The 21,056-nt window shown below is 40.5% G+C and overlaps 1 protein-coding gene across 7 annotated transcripts; it reads left to right on the top strand.

Moving 5' to 3' along the window:
* The first annotated feature begins 220 nt into the window (after window positions 1-220).
* Window positions 221-20,731, top strand: LOC106603690 (serine/arginine-rich splicing factor 7). 7 transcript variants are annotated; one of them, XM_014197668.3, is made up of 9 exons: window positions 222-378; window positions 484-571; window positions 3,111-3,339; window positions 3,510-3,692; window positions 3,880-3,948; window positions 4,145-4,183; window positions 8,833-8,958; window positions 19,788-19,892; window positions 20,306-20,731. In XM_014197668.3, the coding sequence occupies exons 3-9, from the start codon at window positions 3,119-3,121 to the stop codon at window positions 20,355-20,357; spliced, it is 795 nt and encodes a 264-aa protein (XP_014053143.1). In that variant the 5' UTR covers window positions 222-378; window positions 484-571; window positions 3,111-3,118; the 3' UTR covers window positions 20,358-20,731. The 7 variants fall into 7 exon arrangements, with proteins under 7 accessions (XP_014053147.1, XP_014053143.1, XP_014053142.1 ...); XM_014197667.3 differs by having other exon boundaries at window positions 8,830-8,958; XM_014197666.3 differs by having other exon boundaries at window positions 4,142-4,183.
* The last annotated feature ends 325 nt before the right edge of the window (window positions 20,732-21,056 follow it).

Raw genomic sequence — 21,056 nt, 5'->3', positions numbered from 1 at the left:
TCTTTTTTTTTTTTTTTTTACTTGTTGAATAGTCCATTCAAAGTTAATGTATAATTGACGTGTGATGTGTCGGGTGTATTTACCATGACTAGTAGTCGTCACTAGTTCCAATTTTTTATTATTTTTCATGAATTTTTACACCAATTTTGAGTTTGTATCTGCACCATCAAGTTGAAACCGTGCATAGTATTTGTAGGAACCAATGGGACGTTACTATTGAGGAAATCCCTCCTCCTTGAAACCGAAAGAAGAAGCGCTCTCCGGTTGGCCAGGGAAGGCTGGCGGTATTTCCTTCCCTGGGTTATCTGTAAAACGTGCTGCTGCTCTGTGTGAAGAGCTAACAGCTAGGTCAATACGGGAAAGGTAGACCTGGAAAAGGTGAGTGCCCGGCTTGATTTGTAACTATGCTATGGAAATGGAGACGACATTAATTAAATGTATAAACTCGTAAAAAGAATCACATTTTCTTACTCGTGTTTTCAGCTGACGTCTGACTGAGGCCAACCGGGAAACGGTGTTCATTCACTCGCTGAGTTGAGGCGGCTAGTGTTAGCATAGCAATCTGCATCAAGTGAGTATGGCAGACATTGAATGTGGTGGTCCAAACTGCGTTTTCGACGAATTGTTTTAAATCAAATTTAGGAAATCAACATACTTTGGGTGAATTTAAAGCAGTCTGTGTTTATATTGTGATATTTATCCTACTTGTATAGCCTTATTTGGTGAACAAAGCCGTATGAAATCAATGTGCGGCCTATCCTTTCTAACAAGCGCAGTACGCGCACTTTTTTGGACGGCACACACTGTTGCTAGCAAGCGAGCTAATTGAATGCGTTGGTCTCGGCTTAATTACACATTTACCGGTAGCAACTAATTACTGTTACTTGTAAAACATTAGCTACAGTTGTTAGTTAACGTTATGTAGTTACCAAAAAGTACATGTCTGGCTGACTAGCTAGTTACTCAAAGTCCGCCCACAAGGCCTGAGAACTAGGCCAACATTTTTCGCTGCTGGAGAGGACTTCCCACATTTATCCATAATGACAGTCCTAATACAACTGGTAAAATGGATTTACCTTGTACTCAGCATTTCGCACTTTCTGATATTGGTTCGTCACATACATTATTTAATCTGAACTATATTAGTGATTATAGGGAATGGTTTAAGAAAACATTGTGAAATGGTGTAACAAGGCACATTGCTTTAAAATCGATTTTTAAATTGGAGTATAAAAATATAAAAGCCCCAAAAGTTTGCTTTTATTAAATAAAGCGTTTTACATTCATGTGTGGCTGTAGGCAGCTTGATTTAAAAAAAAATAACAAATAAAAAAAATTCTCCAGTCATAATCCTTCTGGAGCTAGATGGATCTCTTTCCTTTCCATCGTGAGTCCAGTACACCAAGTTTTATTATACTATTATTCAGTCACTACTACGACAATTGTATAGCCAGTAATGAAGTTAATCTGTTCCTCTCTCTCCCGGCTTCAACATTCTAGCCAATGTTGGCTAGCTAGTGCTACATACAGGGTTTGAGGCAAACTTTTTTTTCACCATCATCCCAAAGTGCAATTTAAATCTTCCCACACTGAAGATGACCAGTACCAAATTAAAAAAATGTTTACTGGTAGCCTACTACTGAAATTGATAAATGGGTCTGTCAACTGAGCCAGCAATTGAAATGTAAAAGATTGCCCCTAAAAATTACAACATTGGAGTAATACTTAAATCTATTTTGCATAAATGTACACTATTAGTCTACATGTAAAAGTATAGCCCAGGTTTTATGCGTTATTGGCTATGTACAGCCTCATGTCCACAGCGACGCTTACGCGAGGGATGCGCCAGAAATGTAACCAAACTTGAGACTTTTAATTACATACATATAGGCTACACGGTCATGTTTTACAATTATAATGTAGGATAATTAACATTAATGTCTGAAGTCTTGGTTCTGTTGATGTAATTGAGGCAGAGGTTCTTCAGATCAAATGGTCACAAGCTGAAAGAAAGGCCGGTGCACATCACCCACTTTGCAATCTGAGTGAAGGCAGTTGGCATTCACAATCCTAGTCATATTAGCAACCCTTGTTGCATCTGTAGATCTCCCCTCTTTCAAAATGTTGAATGGGTATTTTAATCTCTGCCACATTGAAATTACACGTGTGTGCGGTGCCTTTTGCATTTAGGAACATTTGTCCATCGCCTACTCCTGTGTGCACATTGCTGTGCTTGTAATGTGAAGAAATAATAGTTGGTGTCAACATTTTAAGCTAAACGTTCTCATCTGTTGCATCAGCCTCATTGCTTTTTTAAATGTATTTTTATGTACAGTAGGCCTAGTTGTATGAATTTTGGATCTATCGTCCCAGGGCTGTCCTTGAGTCTGTTTGGACCGTCCCCGACTATATAGCAGACCCAGAGAGAGCACAATATTCAAGCCTCTCTTTGGAACTGTTGGTTGATTATTTCTCATTTTTTCTCCCCTGCTGTGTAGGCTCTATTAATGATTGTACATGGGACAATAACATTCCAGATAGCTCCAAATTTCAATGACTTAACCTCAAACCAACTGTAAATTGCAGAAATTCTTATACAAATATTGAAAGCGTTTGAGAACTAAAAGGTGTGCAACATGAGAATATTATAATTTACTGTATAATTTATTGACGGTCCCTGACTAGCCCCAGCGATTCAAAGTAAAACCAACTTGGCCACGGTTGCACACCAGCAACTCATGCCACCTGCGAACACGCACTCATCAAACAAACACACTGCATTTCTTAATTAACCAAATCTAAATCAACAGACATCGGGCTGTCTGCAGCCACACATTCATTTGTTTTTTTATTTAATAAGAGGCCAAGTGCGGTTTCCCTTTAATGTTATAGCTAGCTAGCTCACTTTGATTTCGCCTCTTTGTAGCTTGTGTTGAAACTATTTCATTGTTGACAGGGTGTTCCCATAACATGAGCTTCAGGATAAATTCAATCTTTTCATAAAATGATGAGTTGGTGATTATTTCCTACCCACTTCAAAAGGCCATACTAGTTCTGAAGATCTGCATGGTGCTTCAAGGTCTGTTTGCCACTCCTCTATCTGGTTTCAGATTTTAAGATGTCCTACTCCTCATCACGAAGCTCCTCGCGCAACACTGACTGCAAGGTATATGTAGGTGACCTAGGCAACGGTGCTGCCAAGGGGGAGTTGGAGCGGGCGTTCAACTACTATGGACCTTTGCGCAGTGTCTGGGTGGCCAGGAACCCACCTGGTTTTGCCTTTGTCGAGTATGAAGATCCCAGAGATGCTGAGGATGCGACGAAGGGCATGGACGGCAAGTGAGTACACGTGCGGTTGAATTGCATACAGCAGCAGCACAGTATGGAGTGGATTCATAGGCTCAATCTATGACACTTAAACTTCAACTATTTTTTTTTCAGATTATTATTTTTTTCTCAATTGTATGCCCCAAAATGCCATCTATTCTTAAACCATTGTCATGTTTCAGAGTGCTCTGTGGTGCCCGCATAAGAGTGGAGTTGTCAACGGGTATGTCTCGCAAGTCGCGCCACGACCGCCCCAGCCGCCGGCACTTCGACCCCAACGACCGCTGCTACCAATGTGGCGAGAATGGCCATTATGCATATGACTGCTATCGCTTTAGCAAGAGGGGGGGTGGCCGCCGCAGCAGGTACAGTGTAGAGGCTGTCTTCTCAAGAATGTCACTTACACTGTTATTGGAATGTCACTTTTGTTGAATGACATTCAACGACATGGTGGCTCCAAGAGAATGTACTTTTTGTGGAGGCATCATACATACTTGTCTTTAAATGCTACACCTTTCTACTGCACATATTTGATCAATGATCCTCTCCCAGGTCCCGCTCACGGTCAAGATCCAGGGGAAGGCGTTACCGCTCACGCAGCCGAAGCAACGGCCGCGACCGGTGAGTGGCTCTGTCACAAAAGGACCCCTGCAAGTTAACTATCTTTTGAAAGACTTTGTCTCTTTATTTGATCACTTATTGTTCTAGCCGAACTCGAAGATTCTGAAATTCGAAGAGACCGACCTGACTGATTCAGATTAATGTTCTCTTAATTGCTATTAATAGCTTTATGAGTTCCCTTATCTCCCTCCAGCAGGCGTTATAAATCCCCATCATACTCAAAGCGCAGAAGCAGGTAAGACTTAATCTACTGCAGTAATTGGTGAACATATTTTTCTCATTGTATTTTTTTTCTGACTTAGTTTGTATCTATCATCCCAACTACACTGCCTTCAGGAAGTGTTCACACCCCTTGATTGTTCTACGTTGTGGGATTAAAATGTATTTAATTGTCCTTTTTTTGTCAACGATCTAGACAATACTCTGTCAAAGTGGAAGGAACTTGTGGGTACACTAGCAGAATTTGATTACCAAGGTTTGAGGTTCCAAGCCTGTTCTATTAATTATATCTCTGTGTGCTGCTGCATTGTAGGGGTGTTGCCTAGGTAACTGAAGACTCATTTGCTTGTTTCAACAAGGAGCAACGAAGTTTAATCACATTGTTAAAAAATGCTAATGCATAAGTATTCAACCCCTTGAGTCAATACATTTTAGAATCACCTTTGGCAGTGATTACAGCTGAGTCTTTCTGGGTAAATCTGAGCTTTGCACACATGGATTGTCCAATTATTTATTTTAAGGATCAATGGACAAATAAACTGTCAGGTTGGTTGTTGATCATTGCTGGACAGCCATTTAAGGCTTACAAGCCGATTTTAAGTAAAAACTAGAACATTCAATTTCGTCTTGTTAACCTCTTACATCTAGACGTTCCGCTAGCGGAACACCTGCTCCAATATCCAATGATAGGCGTGGCGCGAATGACAAATTCCTCAAAAATACAAAAACTTCAATTTTTCAAACATGACTATTTCACAGCATTTTAAAGACAAGACTCTCCTTTATCTAACCACACTGTCCGATTTCAAAAAGGCTTTACAGCGAAAGCAAAACATTAGATTATGTCAGCAGAGTACCAAGCCAGAAATAATCAGACACCCATTTTTCAAGCTAGCATATAATGTCACAAAAACCCAGAAGACAGCTAAAGGCAGCACTAACCTTTGATCTTCATCAGATGACACACCTAGGACATTATGTTATACAATACATGCATGTTTTGTTCAATCAAGTTCATATTTATATAAAAAAACAGCTTTTTACATTAGCATGTGACGTTCAGAACTAGCATACCCCCCGCAAACATCCGGTGAATTTACTAAATTACTCACGATAAACGTTCACAAAAAGCATAACAATTATTTTAAGAATTATAGATACAGAACTCCTCTATGCACTCGATATGTCCGATTTTAAAATAGCTTTTCGGTGAAAGCACATTTTGCAATATTCTAAGTACATAGCCCAGCCATCACGGGCTAGCTATTTAGACACCCGGCAAGTTTAGCCTTCACCAAAATCAGATTTACTATTATAAAAGTTTGATTACCTTTTGTCTTCGTCAGAATGCACTCCCAGGACTGCTACTTCAATAACAAATGTTGGTTTGGTCCAAAATAATCCATCGTTATATCCGAATAGCGGCGTTTTGTTCGTGCGTCCCAGACACTATCCGAAATGGTAAATCAGGGTCGTGCGCATGGCGCAATTCGTGACAAAAAATGTCTAAATATTCCATTACCATACTTCGAAGCATGTCAACCGCTGTTTAAAATCAGTTTTTATGCAATTTATCTTGTAAAAAAGCGATAATATTCCGACCGGGAATCTCCTTTTCGGCAAACAGAGGAAAAATCACAAAGACGGGGGCGGCCAGGGCACGCGCCTAAGCCCACAGTCCCTTGATCGGCCACTTGAGAAAGGCGATAATGTGTTTCAGCCTGGGGCTGGGATGACGACATTCAGGTTTTTCCCGGGCTCTGAGCGCCCATGGAAGACGTAGGAAGTGTCACGTTAGAGCAGAGATCCTTTGTAAAAGATAGAGATGGCAAAGAAGTTCAAGAAATGGTCAGACAGGCCACTTCCTGTAAAGGAATCTCTCAGGTTTTGACCTGCCATTTGAGTTCTGTTATACTCACAGACACCATTCAAACAGTTTTAGAAACTTTGGAGTGTTTTCTATCCAAAGCCAATAATTATATGCATATTCTAGTTACTGGGCAGGAGTAGTAACCAGATTAAATCGGGTACGTTTTTTTATCCAGCCGTGAAAATACTGCCCCCTAGCCATAACAGGTTAAGCAATTGTTTTAGGTTATTGTCCTGCTGAAAGGTGAATTAGTCTCCCAGTGTCTGTTGGAAAGCAGACAAACAGGTTTTCTGCTAGAATTTTGCCTGTGCTTAGCTCTTACATTTATTTGTATCCTTTAAAAAAAACTCAATAGTCCTTGCCGATGACAAGCATACCCATAACATGATGCAGCCACCACCATGCTTCAAAATATGAGGTGGTACTCCCTGTTGAGTTGGATTCGTCCCGACGATAACGCTTTGTTTTCAGTACATGAAGTTAATTTCTCTGCCACGTCTTTTGCAAGTTTTACTTTAGTGCCTTATTGTTAACCTCTATGGGCTAGGTGGGACGCTAGCGTCCCCCCCGTGGTGCACTCCATCAACAGCAGGTGCATTTCAAGAGCGGCAAATTTGAAACCAAATAAATGTCAAAATTCAAATTTTTCAAACATACAACTATCTTACACCCTTTGAAAGATAAACATCTCCTTAATCTAACCACGTTGTCCGATTTCAAAAAGGTTTTACGGCGAAAGCATAAAGTTAGATTATGTTAGGGGAGTACATTGACAATAGCTGTGTGTAATGTTTTGTCAATTCAAAGACAGGGTCACCAAAACCATAAAACCAGCTAAAATGATGCACTAACCTTTTACAATCTCCATCAGATGACACTCCTAGGACATTATGTTAGACAATGCATGCATTTTTAGTTCTATCAAGTTCATATTTATATCCAAAAACAGCGTTTTACTATGGCATTGATGTTGAGGAAATCGTTTCCCTCCAATAACCGGCAGTCAAGTCAGCACCACAAATTAAATAATTAAAATTAGAAAACATTGGTAAAATATTATATTGTCATTTAAAGAATTATAGATTTACATCTCTTGAACGCAATCAACTTGCCAGATTTAAAAATAACCTTACTGGGAAATCACACTTTGCAATAATCTGAGCACTGCGCCCAGAAAAATACACGTTGCGATACAGACTAGCCGCCATGTTGGGGAGATCTAAAATCGAAAATACTATGTAAATAATCCATTACCTTTGATTCTCTTCATCAGATGTCACTTCCAGGTATCACAGGTCCATAACGAATGTAGTTTTGTTCAAAAAAGCTCATCATTTATGTCCAAAAATCTCCGTCTTGTTAGCACATGATCTAAGCCAGCCGGACTTCACTTCATGAACAAGGGGAAAAAATATATTTACGTTCGTTCAAACATGTCAAACGTTGTATAGCATAAATCATTAGGGCCTTTTTTAACCAGAACATGAATAATATTCAAGGTGGACGAATGCATACTCTTTTATAACGTATTGGAACGAGGGTACCCAACATGAACTCGCGCGCCAGAGTCTAATCGGCCATCACCGTTCCATGGCTCTTGTTCGGTCAGATCTCACAGTAAAAGACTCAAAACACTTTGTAAAGGCTGGTGACATCTAGTGGAAGCAATAGGAAGTGCCAAAATATTCCTCAGCCCCTGTGTTTTTCAATGGCATAGGTTTAAAGGTAATACAACACATCAGATATCCACTTCCTGTCAGAATCTGTCTCAGGGTTTTGCCTGCCAAATGAGTTCTGTTATACTCACAGACACCATTCAAACAGTTTTAGAAACTTTAGGGTGTTTTCTATCCATATATAATAAGTATATGCATATTCTAGTTACTGGGTAGGATTAGTAACCAGATTCAATCGGGTACGTTTTTTTATCCAGCCGTGAAAATACTGCCCCCTAGCCCCAACAGGTTAACATGATGCATGTTTTGGAATATTTTTATTTTGTGTAGGCTTCCTTTTCACTGTCCATTAGGATAGTATTGTGGAGTAACTACAATGTTGTTGATCCATCCTCAGTTTTTGCCTATCACAACCATAAAACTCAACTGTTTGGCATCATGGTGAAATCCCTGAGTGGTTTCCTTCCTCTCTGTCAACTAAGTTAGGAAGGCCGCATGTATCTTTGTAGTGACTGGGTGTATTGATACACCATCTAAAGTGTAATTAAGGACTTCTCCATGCTCAACGGGTTATTCAATGTCTGCTTTATTTTTTATTTTTTTAACATTGTCCATCTACCAATAGGTGCCCTTTGCGAGGTATTGGAAAGACTCCTTGGTCTTTGTGGTTGAATCTGTTTAAAATTCTATGCTATTATATATATCTTTATTTTTTTTTTTTTTTTTTTTTTACACAGCTGAGGTAGTCATTTAAGAGAAATGGTTAACACTATAATTTCACAGTGAGTCCATGCAATATATTATGTGAATTGTTAACCACTTTTTTTTAAGAACCTATTTAGGCTTGCCATTAACAGGGTTGAATACCTATTGACTCAATACTTGAATTTTTTTATTAATAATAAAAACATGATTCCACTTTGACATGGGGTATTGTGTGTAGGTCAGAGATACAATCGCAATTTTATCCATATTCAATTCAGGCTGTAACACAAAGTGGATAAAGTCAAGGGGTTTGAAGGCACTATAGGCACCCTACCCTTAGTTTGCTTATAGTGGATAGAGCAGCTTTTGAATAGATGACATGATGACGCTGAGGGTATTGTCTTTGCACAGTAGATCTGGGTCCCCAGCACGTTCCAAGTCCAGAAGTCCAGTGCGCAGGTCGTCCAGAAGTCCAGTGCGCAGGTCGTCCAGAAGTCCAGTGCGCAGGTCGTCCAGAAGTCCAGTGCGCAGAGCAGCAAGGTAAGGCTCACATACACGATAGTCAGTATTGAGGTGGTCTTTCAACATGGTAGGCCCATCGTCCAGCTCTTACTGAGACAGATTATGCAACTGAAAGTAATGACTGATAAAAAATTGATTGTAAGTGGTACTTTCATTTTGTGTAGTCTCGCCACTGCCCCTTCTAAGTGGTTTTCATCAATGTTGAAAACCAACCTATATTGCACCCAAGGCTGTACTGTCATGGCAGAGGCAGCTTACTGGTGAAATCTATTCCTTGGGAGAATAATACAGACTTTGGCACGGTTTAAAGTAGACCTAATCTACAATCTGACTAGAAGACCTGGTAATTGCTATATGTTGAATGTATGCCAATAACCAAGTTTCCATTCAACTATTTTTGTGAGTAAAGTACCTGTTGGATAAACAACAAAACCCTAAAGTTGTTAAATGTCGGCAAAACAAAATACGCTAGACGGGTGGGTAATTTTTTTTGTTGGTGATTAGATTATGCGGTGAATTGAGGTGTAAACAATTTCTTGTGCAATTGTTTCATTGTTTTATGGGCACATACAGGGTTGCAGGTGTGATTGCAGGGTACAATGAAAATATTAGGCTTTGCGCTCCAACATGCAGGACTAGTGAAATAAAATAATGAAAATGGTTATAAAATGAACTATATAAATAACACTACATTATAAATAACACTATACATAATAACAACTGAGGCAGTGTTGAATAAGTGTCCATTGGGATGGAGGCAGAGTAAACGCTGTTGGTGGGGTGGAATGACCATAAGGGGAGCAGGAGAGAGATGTCCATGGTGGGGGAGCTGACTAGTGGTGGCTATTCAGCTGCCTTGTTCAGGGGCAGAATGACAGAGTTTTACATTGCAGCTCTGGGATTCGATGTCGCAACCTTTGGGTTACTAGTCCAACGCTCTAACCACTAGGCTACCTAGAAAGGGTTGAGGGAGGGGGGGGAAAGCGACATGTATGATAGTGGACATCTTGAAGCAGTTGGGTATAGAGTAGAGGTAGACTGATTATGATTTATTTATATATATATAGTAATAATGACAATTACAACAATACTGAATGAACACTTATTTTAACTTACCGTAAATTCCGGACTATAAGCCACAACTTTTTTTCCCAGGCTTTGAACCTCGCAGCTTAAACAATGACATGGCTAATATATGGATTTTTCCCGCTTTCAATTTTTTTCTTCTTCAAAAAAACACTTTCTGTGACGTGCTCAGTTTTTTGGCGGCATGAAGCTTTCATTAGACTAATGAAATTGCCGAACGGGTTTAGGTCAAACTTTTTTGTTTACTGTTTAGATTAAATCGAGCGCTCTCAAACTTCCCATCATTCTGATTACGGTACTCATTTTGTCACCCTCATCATGGCAAAGACACGGAGAAATGCATATGATGCAGCTTTCAAGTTGAAGGCGATTTGATCTGGCTGTTGGAAAAGGAAATAGATCTGCTGCACGGGAGCTTGGTCTTAATGAGTCGATGATAAGACGGAAACAGCAGCGTGAGGAATTGACTCAGTGCAAAAAGACAACTAAAGCTTACTGCTAATCATAATTTTTTGTTACAAGCCGTGTTTCGTTAAAGCCTGTGTAAAGGTCATTTGTTTCAATGTACCGGTAGGCACCTGCGGCTTATAGACATAAGCGGCTTATTTATGTTCAAAATAATATATATTTTTTTAAATTATATTCGGGTGCGCTTAATAGTCCGGAAATTACGGTAATATAATACATGAATAAAATCAATTTAGTCTCAAACAATGAATTATGTTTGGTTTAAATAATGCAAAAACAGTGTTGGAGAAGAAAGTAGAAGTGCAATATGTGCCATGTGAAAAAGCTAACGTTTAAGTTCCTTGCTCAGAACATGAGAACATATGAAAGCTGGTGGTTCCTTTTAACATGAGTCTTCAATATTCCCAGGTAAGAAGTTTTAGGTTGTAGTTATTATAGGACTTTCTCTCTACCATTTGTATTTCATATACCTTTGACTATTGGATGTTCTTATAGGCACTATAGTATTGCCAGCTTAATCTTGGGGGTTGATAGGCTTGAAGTCATAAACAGCGCAATGCTTGAAGCACAGCGAGAGCTGCTGGCAAACGCTGGAAAGTGCTGTTTGAACGAATGCTTACGAGCCTGCTGCTTCCTACCACCGCTCAGACTGCTCTATCATATCATAGACTTAATTATAATATAATAAACACATAGAAATACGAGCCTATGGTCATTAGTATGGTCAAATCCAGAAAACATTTCAAAAATAAAATGTTTATTCTTTCAGTGAAATATGGAACCCATTCCGTATTTTATCGAATGGGTGGCATCCCTAAGTCTAAATATTGCTGTTACATTGCACAACCTTCAATGTTATGTAATAATTATGTAAAATTCTGGCAAATTAATTACGATCTTTGTTAGGAAGAAATGGTCTCCACACAGTTTGCAATGAGCCAGGCGGCCCAAACTGCTGCATATACCCTGACTCTGCTTGCACAGAACGCAAGAGAAGTAGCACAATTTCCCTTGTTAAAATGAATTCATGTTAGCAGGCAATATTAACTAAATATGCAGGTTAAAAAAATATGTTTGTGTATTGATTTTAATAAAGGCATTGAGGTTTGTGGTTAGGTACACTGGTGCAACGACAGTGCTTTTTTTTTTGCGAATGCGCTTGTTAAATCATCACCCGTTTGGCAAAGTAGGCTGTGATTCGATGATAAATTAACATGCACCGCATTGATTATATGCAACGCAGGACAAGCTAGATAACTACACATGGTTGATATTACTAGTTTAACTAGTGATTATGTTTAGATTCATAGTTTTTTTTAAAGTTTAATGCTAGCTAGCAACTTACCTTGGCTCCTTACTGCACTCGTGTAACAGGTGGTCAGCCTGCCACGCAGTCTCCTCGTGGAGTGCAATGTAATCTGCATCCAAAAATGCAGATTACCGATTGTTAATTTGAAATCAGCCCTGATTAATCGGTCGACCTCTATTATAGAGGCCTGAGCTAGGGGGAGATTGAAAATGTCAGAACTTAACAGCCAGCTGGTCTACACATGCTGAGGGCACGGCTAGAGATGCCATCTGGGCTGGCAGCCTTGCTAAGGTTAACACGTTTTGAAAGACTTCTGTCCTCAGGAGAGACTGAGTATGTAGCCCACGTTTTCAACGGGGGCTCTCCTCGGCAGCTCAGGGTCATTATGCTCAGATCTTGAGAAAAATATGTTTACCTTGTGTGGTAGGGGGGCATTGGTGACTGATGTGGCTGGCTTTCTTTTTGTAATCTGTGTTAGAAGTCCCTGCCACATACGCCTTGTATCCGACCCGTTGAATTGCTCCTCCACTTTGTCTCTACTTGTTTCGCCATGATCAATCTGCGTAAGTCAATTATTGTCCTTGGTCACCTTGCTCTATCAATCGATGGTTTTAGATTCAGGTACGTTTTGAAAGATCCTATCGGTAAACATTAACTAAGCATTTTGTTTTTTTATGGATCCGGTGATTGAGTCTGCATATTCGTTGACATCTCCAGAGGCAACCCGGAACATATTCCAGTCCACGTGATCAAAACAGTCTTGGAGCGTGAATTCTGATTGGTCGGACCAACGCTGTACCGACCTGATCACTGGAACTTCCCTCTAGAGTCTTTGTAAGCGGGGAGAAGCAAGATGAAGTCATGGTCGGATTTTCCGAAAGGACCTTATATCTGTGTCAAAGGTGTGTAGCAATGGTTGAGTAGAATTTCTGTGAGTTACAGTCGGTGTTGGTAATAATTTGGGAGCACGGTTTTCAGATGACTTTTATTAAAGTCGCCTGCAACCGTTTACTCTGCCTCCGGGAATGCAGTCTCCAGTTTGTTCAGGGTCCAATGAAGACCTTTGAGAGCCTTTTTGGTGTTGGCTTTGGGCGAGATCTACACACCAATGTCGATTAATCCTGGTGAACTCTCTCAAAGATAAAAAGGACAGCATTTTATGACCAAGTATTCCAAGTCGGCGGAGCAGAAACTCAAGTTCCTGTAAGTTTCCACCGACGCACCATGTGTTGGTCATAAAGCAGAGCCCACCGCTGTTGCCAGAGAACCCGCTTCCTATCTGCTCAAAACGGTAAAACCTGCTGGTTGTATATCATCTGTCTGGATGTCGGAGGAAAGCAAAGCCTCAGGGGGGGAAAAAAGTGTTGCAGGATCTGATGTCCCACTCATTGGAAGGAGATCCTTGCTCTGAGTTTGTAAAGTTTGGTCATTAACCTCTTACATCTAGACGTTCCGCTAGCGGAACACCTGCTCCAATATCCAATGATGGGCGTGGCGCGAAATACAAACTCCTCTAAAATCCGAAAACGTCCATTTTTCAAACATATGACTATTTTACAGCATTTTAAAGACAAGACTCACGTTAATCTAACCACACTGTCCGATTTCAAAAAGGCTTTACAACAAAAGCAAAACATTAGATTATGTCAGCAGAGTACCCAGCCAGAAATAATCAGACACCCATTTTTCAAGCTAGCATATGTCACAAAAAACAAAACCACAGCTAAATGCAGCACTAACCTTTGATCTTCATCAGATGACAACCCTAGGACATTATGTTATACAATACATGCATGTTTTGTTCAATCAAGTTCATATTTATATAAAAAACCAGCTTTTTTACATTAGCATGTGACGTTCAGAACTAGCATACCCCCCGCAAACATCCGGTGAATTTACTAAATTACTCACGATAAACGTTCACAAAAAGCATAATTATTTTAAGAATTATAGATACAGAACTCCTCTATGCACTCGATATGTCCGATTTTTAAAATAGCTTTTCGGTGAAAGCACATTTTGCAATATTCTCAGTAGATCGGCTAACCATTTAGACACCGACCAAGTTTAGCCCTGACCAAACTCCGATTTACTATTAGAAAAGTTTGATTACCTTTGGTGTTCTTCGTCAGAATGCACTCCCAGGACTGCTACTTCAATAACAAATGTTGGTTTGGTTCAAAATAATCCATAGTTATGTTCAAACAGCGGTGTTTTGTTCGTGCGTTCAAGACACTATCCGAAGTGTAAATAAGGGTCACGAGCATGGCGCATTTCGTGACAAAAGATTTCTAAATATTCCATTACCGTACTTCGAAGCATGTCAACCGCTTTTTAAAATCAATTTTTATGCAATTTTTCTCGTAAAAAAGCGATAATATTCCGACTGGGAATCTGCGTTTAGGTAAACAGACGAAAGAAAACAAAGCATGGGGTCGACGCGGGCACGCGCCTGAGTCTCACAGTACTGTAACCAGCCACTACCCAAACGCGCTACTTTTTTTCAGCCAGAGCCTGCAAAGCCACGATTCAGCTTTTTGCTGCCTTCTGAGAGCCCATGGGAGCTGTAGGAAGTGTCACGTAACAGCAGAGATCCTCTGTAATGGATAGAGATGGGCAAGAAATTGTCACAGGGCACTTCCTGCATGGAATCTTCTCAGGTTTTGGCCTGCCATATGAGTTCTGTTATAGTCACAGACACCATTCAAACAGTTTTAGAAACTTTGGAGTGTTTTCCATCCAAAGCTAATAATTATATGCATATTCTAGTTTCTGGGCAGGAGTCATAATCAGATTAAATCGGGTACGTTTTTTATCCGGCTGTGAAAATACTGCCCCCTAGCCATAACAGGTTAATGATTGAACATGGGTGAGTAGTATAATCAAATCAAAGTCTATTTCTCACATGCACCGAATACAACGGGTGTAGACCTTACAGTGAAATGCTTACTTACAAGCCCTAACCAACAGTGCAATTTTTAAGTAAAAAATAGGTATTAGGTAAATGAGATGTAGAGAAAGAAAACAGTGAAAGGCTTTATACAGGTGGTACAGTCTGTCTGGGGGCACCGGTTAGTTGGGCTAATTGAGGTAATATGTACATGTTGGTATAGATGATAAACAAAGTAGCAGCAGCGTAAAAGAGGGGTTGGCGGGACACAATGCAAATAGTCCGGGTAACCATTTGATTACCTGTTCAGGAGTGTTATGGCTTGGGGGTAAAAGTTGTTGAGAAGCCTTTTGGTCCTAGACTTGGTGTTTCTGGTACCGCTTGCTATGCGGAAGCAGAGAGAACAGAATGGCTGGTGTCTTTGACAATTTTTAGGGCCTTCTTCTGACACCGCCTGGTATAGAGGTCCTGGATGGCAGGCAGCTTAGCCCCACTGATGTGCTGGGCCGTAAGCACTAACCTCTGGTGCCTTGCGGTCGGAGGCCGAGCAGTTGCCATACCAGGCAGTGATGCAATCAGTCAGGATGCTCTCTGGTGCAGCTGTAGAACCTTTAGAAGATCTGAAGACCCATGCCAAATCTTTTCAGTCTCCTGAGGGGGAATAGGTTTTGTCGTGCCCTCTTCACGACTGTCTTGGTGTGTTTGGACCATGTTAGTTTGTTGGTGATGTGGACACCAAGGAACTTGAAGCTTTCAACCTGCTCCACTGCAGCCCCGTCGATGAGAATGGGGGCGCTCGGTCCTCCTTTTCCTGTAGTCCACAATCATCTCCTTTGTCTTGATTACGTTGACGGATAGGTTGTTATTCTGGCACCACCCGGCCAGGTCTCAGACCTCCCTATAGGCTCTTGTCGGTGATCAGGCCTACCACTGTTGTGTTGCCTGCAAACTTAATTATGGTGTTGGAGTCGTGCTTGGTCATGCAGTCGTGGGTGAACAGGGAGTACAGGAGGGGACTGAGCACGCACCCCTGAGGGGTCTAGTGTTGCGGATCAGCGTAGCAAGTGTGTTGCTACCTACCCTGACCACCTGGGGGCGGCCCGTCAGGAAGTCCAGGATCCAGTTGCAGAGGGAGGTGTTTAGTCCCAGGGTCCTTAGCTTAGTGATGAGCTTTGAGGGCATTATGGTGTTGAACGCTGAGCTGTGGTCAATTAACCTCTCTAGGGCAGGCGGGACGAATTCATCCCACCTACGTAACAGCCAGTTGAATCCTGTGGCGCGATTTTCAAATACCTTAAAAATCCTATTACTTCAATTTCTCAAACATATGACTATTTTACAGCTATTTAAAGACAAGACTCTCGTTAATCTAACCACACTGTCGATTTCAAAAAGGCTTTACAACGAAAGCAAAACATTAGATTATGTCAGCAGAGTACCAAGCCAGAAATAATCAGACACCCATTTTTCAAGCTAGCATATAATGTCACAAAAACCCAGAAGACAGCTAAATGCAGCACTAACCTTTGATCTTCATCAGATGACACACCTAGGACATTGAACAAAACATGCATGTATTGTATAACAATCAAGTTCATATTTATATCAAAAACCAGCTTTTTACATTAGCATGTGACGTTCAGAACTAGCATACCCCCCCGCAAACTTCCGGCGAATTTACTAAATTACTCACGATAAACGTTCACAAAAAGCATAACAATTATTTTAAGAATTATAGATACATTACTCTTCTATGCACTCGATATGTCCGATTTTAAAATAGCTTTTCGGTGAAAGCACATTTTGCAATATTCTTAGTACATAGCCCAGCCATCACGGGCTAGCTATTTAGACACCCGGCAAGTTTAGCCTTCACCAAAATCAGATTTACTATAAGAAAAATGGTCTTCCCTTTCCTGTTCTTCATCAGAATGCACTCCCAGGACTTCTACTTCAATAACAAATGTAGGTTTGGTCCAAAATAATCCATAGTTATGTTCCAACAGCGACGTTTTGTTCGTGCGTTCTAGACACTATCCCAATGGTAAATAACGGTCGCACGCACGGCGCATTTCGTGACAAAAGATTTCTAAATATTTCATTACCGTACTTCGAAGCATGTCAACCGCTGTTTAAAATCAATTTTTATGCCATTTTTCTCGTAAAAAAAGCGATAATATTCCGACCGGGAATCTGCAATTAGATAAACAGCCGAAGGAAAATATATCACTGGGTCGAATCGGGCACGCGCCTAATTCCATTGTCCTCTGATGGGCCACTTGGCAAAGGCGATTATGTGTTTCAGCCTGAGGCTGCCTCGTCATCGTTCAGGTTTTTCCCGGGCTCTGAGAACCTATTGGAGCCGTAGGAAATGTCACGTTACAGCTAAGATCCTGACTCTTCAATAAACAGAAGCAAGAACAACAACACCTTGTCAGACAGGCCACTTCCTGCATGAAACCTTCTCAGGTTTTTGCCTGCCAAATGAGTTCTGTTATACTCACAGACACCATTCAAACAGTTTTAGAAACTTTAGGTGGTTTCTATTCATATGTAATAAGTATATACATATTCTAGTTACTGGGTAGGAGTGGTAACCAGATTAAATCGGGTACGTTTTTTTATCCGGCGGTGTAAATACTGCCCCCTAGCCCCAACAGGTTAATAATCTGTAATGGAAGACTGGTTGCCCAGCATTTTAGTGAGATTAAGACCCTGCCACGTCTGCGCCTCCGTCAGGCGTCTTTTCTGCCTACTCTCCGGTAGGACTCCCAAGCACCTCGGCTCCTCGCCAAAGAAGCTAGTCTATTGTTCTGTTGTCTTAGGGATTTCTGGGAGGTCAGGTGGACGGTGAGTACCCAGCGATTCGTATTCCAAAAGTTCTACCCGTGTGTGTTTCGTGCATTACTAAACTAAGGAAATTTGACAAACACTAGAAAAAACTACGAAACCTGAGATGTTTCATTGAAGCTCAAGGCACCCTCTTAGCCATTGTTGATAGAATAACAATGTTCCGGCAGTGTGGCGTGGTCCTCACTTAGACTTAAAAAAAGCGTGCACACTATATTTGGCTACAGTTTCAATAAATTGTGGTTAACCTCTCTAGGGTATGTGGGACGAAATCGTCCCACCTACTCAACAGCCAGTGGAATCCCGTGGCGCGATATTCAAATACCTTAGAAATGCTATTACTTCAATTTCTCAAACATATGACTATTTTACACCATTTTAAAGACAAGACTCTCGTTAATCTAACCACACTGTCCTATTTCAAAAGGCTTTACAACGAAAGCAAAACATTAGATTGTCAGCAGAGTACCCAGCCAGAAATAATCACACCCATTTTTCAAGCTAGCATATAATGTCACATAAACCCAAACCATAGCTAAATGCAGCACTAACCTTTGATCTTCATCAGATGACACTCCTAGGACATTATGTTATACAATACATGCATGTTTTGTTCAATCAAGTTCATATTTATATCAAAAAACAGCTTTTTACATTAGCATGTGACGTTCAGAACTAGCATACCCACCGCAAACTTCCAGTGAATTTACTAAATTACTCACGATAAACGTTAACAAAAAACATAATTATTTAAGAATTATAGATAGACCTCATTTATGCAATCGCTATGTCCGATTTTAAAATAGCTTTTCGGCAAAAGCACATTTTGCAATATTCTGAGTAGATAGCTCACCATCACGGGCTAGCTATTTTGACACCCACCAAGTTTGGCCCTCACCAAACTCAGATTTACTATAAGAAAAATTGGATTACCTTTGCTGTTCTTCGTCAGAATGCACTCCCAGGACTTCTACTTCAATAACAAATGTTGGTTTGGTTCAAAATAATCCATAGTTATGTTCAAATATCCTCTGTTTTGTTCGTGCGTTCAAGACACTATCCGAAGGGTGACGCGCCCGACGTGTTTCGTGACAGATTTCTAAATATTCCATTACCGTACTTCGAAGCATTGTTCTCTGATCGACCACTATCCAAATGCGCTACTGTTTTTCAGCAATGGGCTGCAAAGTCATCATTCAACGTTCTGCCGCCTTCTGAGAGCCTATGGGAGCCGTTGGAAGTGTCACGTTACAGCAGAGATCCTCAGTTTTCAATAAAGAGAGTGTAGAAGGCCAAGAAATGGTCAGAGAGGGCACTTCCTGTAAGGAATCTTCAGGTTTTTGCCTGCCATATGAGTTCTGTTATAGTCACAGACACCATTCAAACAGTTTTAGAAACTTTAGGATGTTTTCTATCCAAATCAAACAATTATATGCATATTCTAGTTTCTGGGCAGTAGTAATAACCAGATTAAATTGGGTACGTTTTTTTATCCGGCCGTGCAAATACTGCCCCCTACCCTAGAGAGGTTAACTTCACAAGGTGGATGAAAGTGCATCGTGATAATCTTGATGCTCCTTTCCAATAGATGGGTCATCTGTGTTTGGCTGCCAATTGACCACTACAAATTATCTTGCTCTTATCCATAATCTCATGTAGCCTACCCTCTGCACTGTATCTGTAAACTGTTTGCTAGAGTGCATGTCAAGACCAGTGTGCATTTGTTTATCGCAGACTTTTTGTGCAAAAACCATTTGACAAAGTGAAAAAAAAATGGGCTGGATTTATTGTTTTTTTCAGTAAATGAAAGTTTTCAGAAAATTCACATAAGCTCTGACAAAGGCCGTGAGGCCGATACGTAAACTCATTAAATATCAGTGATGCTATCAAGAGCAGTGTGCGGTTTCCTTTTTCCTTCATCCTGTTTCAACTGTTGCCATGCACCTGCAAAAAGATTGCTCAGATGAGCGAGTGCCTTTTGAATTTAGTAAATGAAAGTTGACAGTGCACTAAAAAAGCACTGTCATTATGCACAGCCTTTTATTCACAAGAAGCCAGTTTTATGACAACACCTGTTGGTAAAATGCCAATATTATATTTGCTTAAATCTTTGACAAATTGATGGGAACCTAGCTAGTGCTTGAAGTGGAATGAAATTGGGTGCCAGTACAAAAAATGACCAGTATTGCAATGAGGATTTAGTCCCCTCCTTGCCTACTGACCACCATGCTGTTTCCTCTGCAGTCGCTCCCGATCTCGCTCCCGTTCCGTGTCCCGCCCCAGGGCGCGCAGCGTCTCCAGATCTCGCTCTCGGTCCAAGTCCCGCTCAGCCACCACCAAGAGGGACAGGTATTGAACTTCAATCTTCACACCCCTACACATTTGTTTTCTGTCATGTGGCACTGACGTAAGACTATTTTTATTCATGCATGTGGCACTGGAGACGGTTAAATTCAACTGGTCAAAATGCGTCACCTGTCTAAACTGGTTTTCCCATCTTCTGCACTAGCGATGTAGTCTTTTTCTAGCTTTTATCCCAGATTACTTGCTATTGTGTAGTAATTGGGAATTCCAGATGCTCGTTCAACTTTCAGTCTCAACCATTTTTGGCCCCTGTATCTAAACACAATGATATTTTCAATTAGGATTAGTGGTTTGAGTGCTGTGCACTATGCTGAAGGAATAGCTATGCTAATGTTCTTGCTTTGTTTCGAAGGTCGTGCTCCACTGAAAATGCTAACGGTCTTCATCCCTTGTTTTAGTCGATCCAGGTCTACGAGCCAGAGGAAAAGCCCCACTCCTGATGCCGACTGACCATGGGGGTGAGACCGCTCCCTGCCCTCTCCTGTTCCGCTGTCCCTGTTTGCCTCGGGGCTTGAAGCCATTTTACACCATTGTCTATGTATTTGATTTCTTTCTCCTCCTGTCATTTTTTTATTTATCCCTTGCTTTTCATCCTCTGGTTTTGGCATTATTTCATCTGTATGTACAAAGGATTCCCAAACTCCTTTTTCCATCATGTACATTTCAATGGCTCGTTTTACAGTATTTTTTATTTGTTTTTGCTTTCTGTGCGTTTAACTCCAGTTTGTCTGTGTCCCAACATTTTAAGCTAAATGATTTGGGGTTTTATTTCATTTTCAATGTAAATGGCGGGATCTTTTTAATAAAATTAATCTTTACACTTATGTTAGTGATCTAATTCATGGTCCAAGTGGTTTTAACTGCTCACCATTGACTCAGATGTATTTTAAAACTTGGATGTAATTTTTCAATTAAATAAATTGTCTAATTGGGATCAGAATCATTATGAATCACATTTAAACAATAGCTGATGTCAGCGTATTTAGTAGTTGGATTAAATTTTCAGAAACTATGCAGACAGTTCAAAAAGAACATGTTCAAATTGAAGGCTAATTGTTTAATTGAGATTTACATTGTTTAGGCTTGATTTCAATGTATAGTATTTTTGTAACCTATTTTTAAAGTATATTTCTAAATCATTTGTATAAT

Source organism: Salmo salar, chromosome 04, assembly GCF_965601325.2.
Source record: "Salmo salar chromosome 04, fSalSal1, whole genome shotgun sequence".
Lineage (NCBI taxonomy): Eukaryota > Metazoa > Chordata > Actinopteri > Salmoniformes > Salmonidae > Salmo > Salmo salar.
Note: the sequence above shows the minus strand (reverse complement) of the source record. Positions and strands in the feature narration are given on the sequence as shown.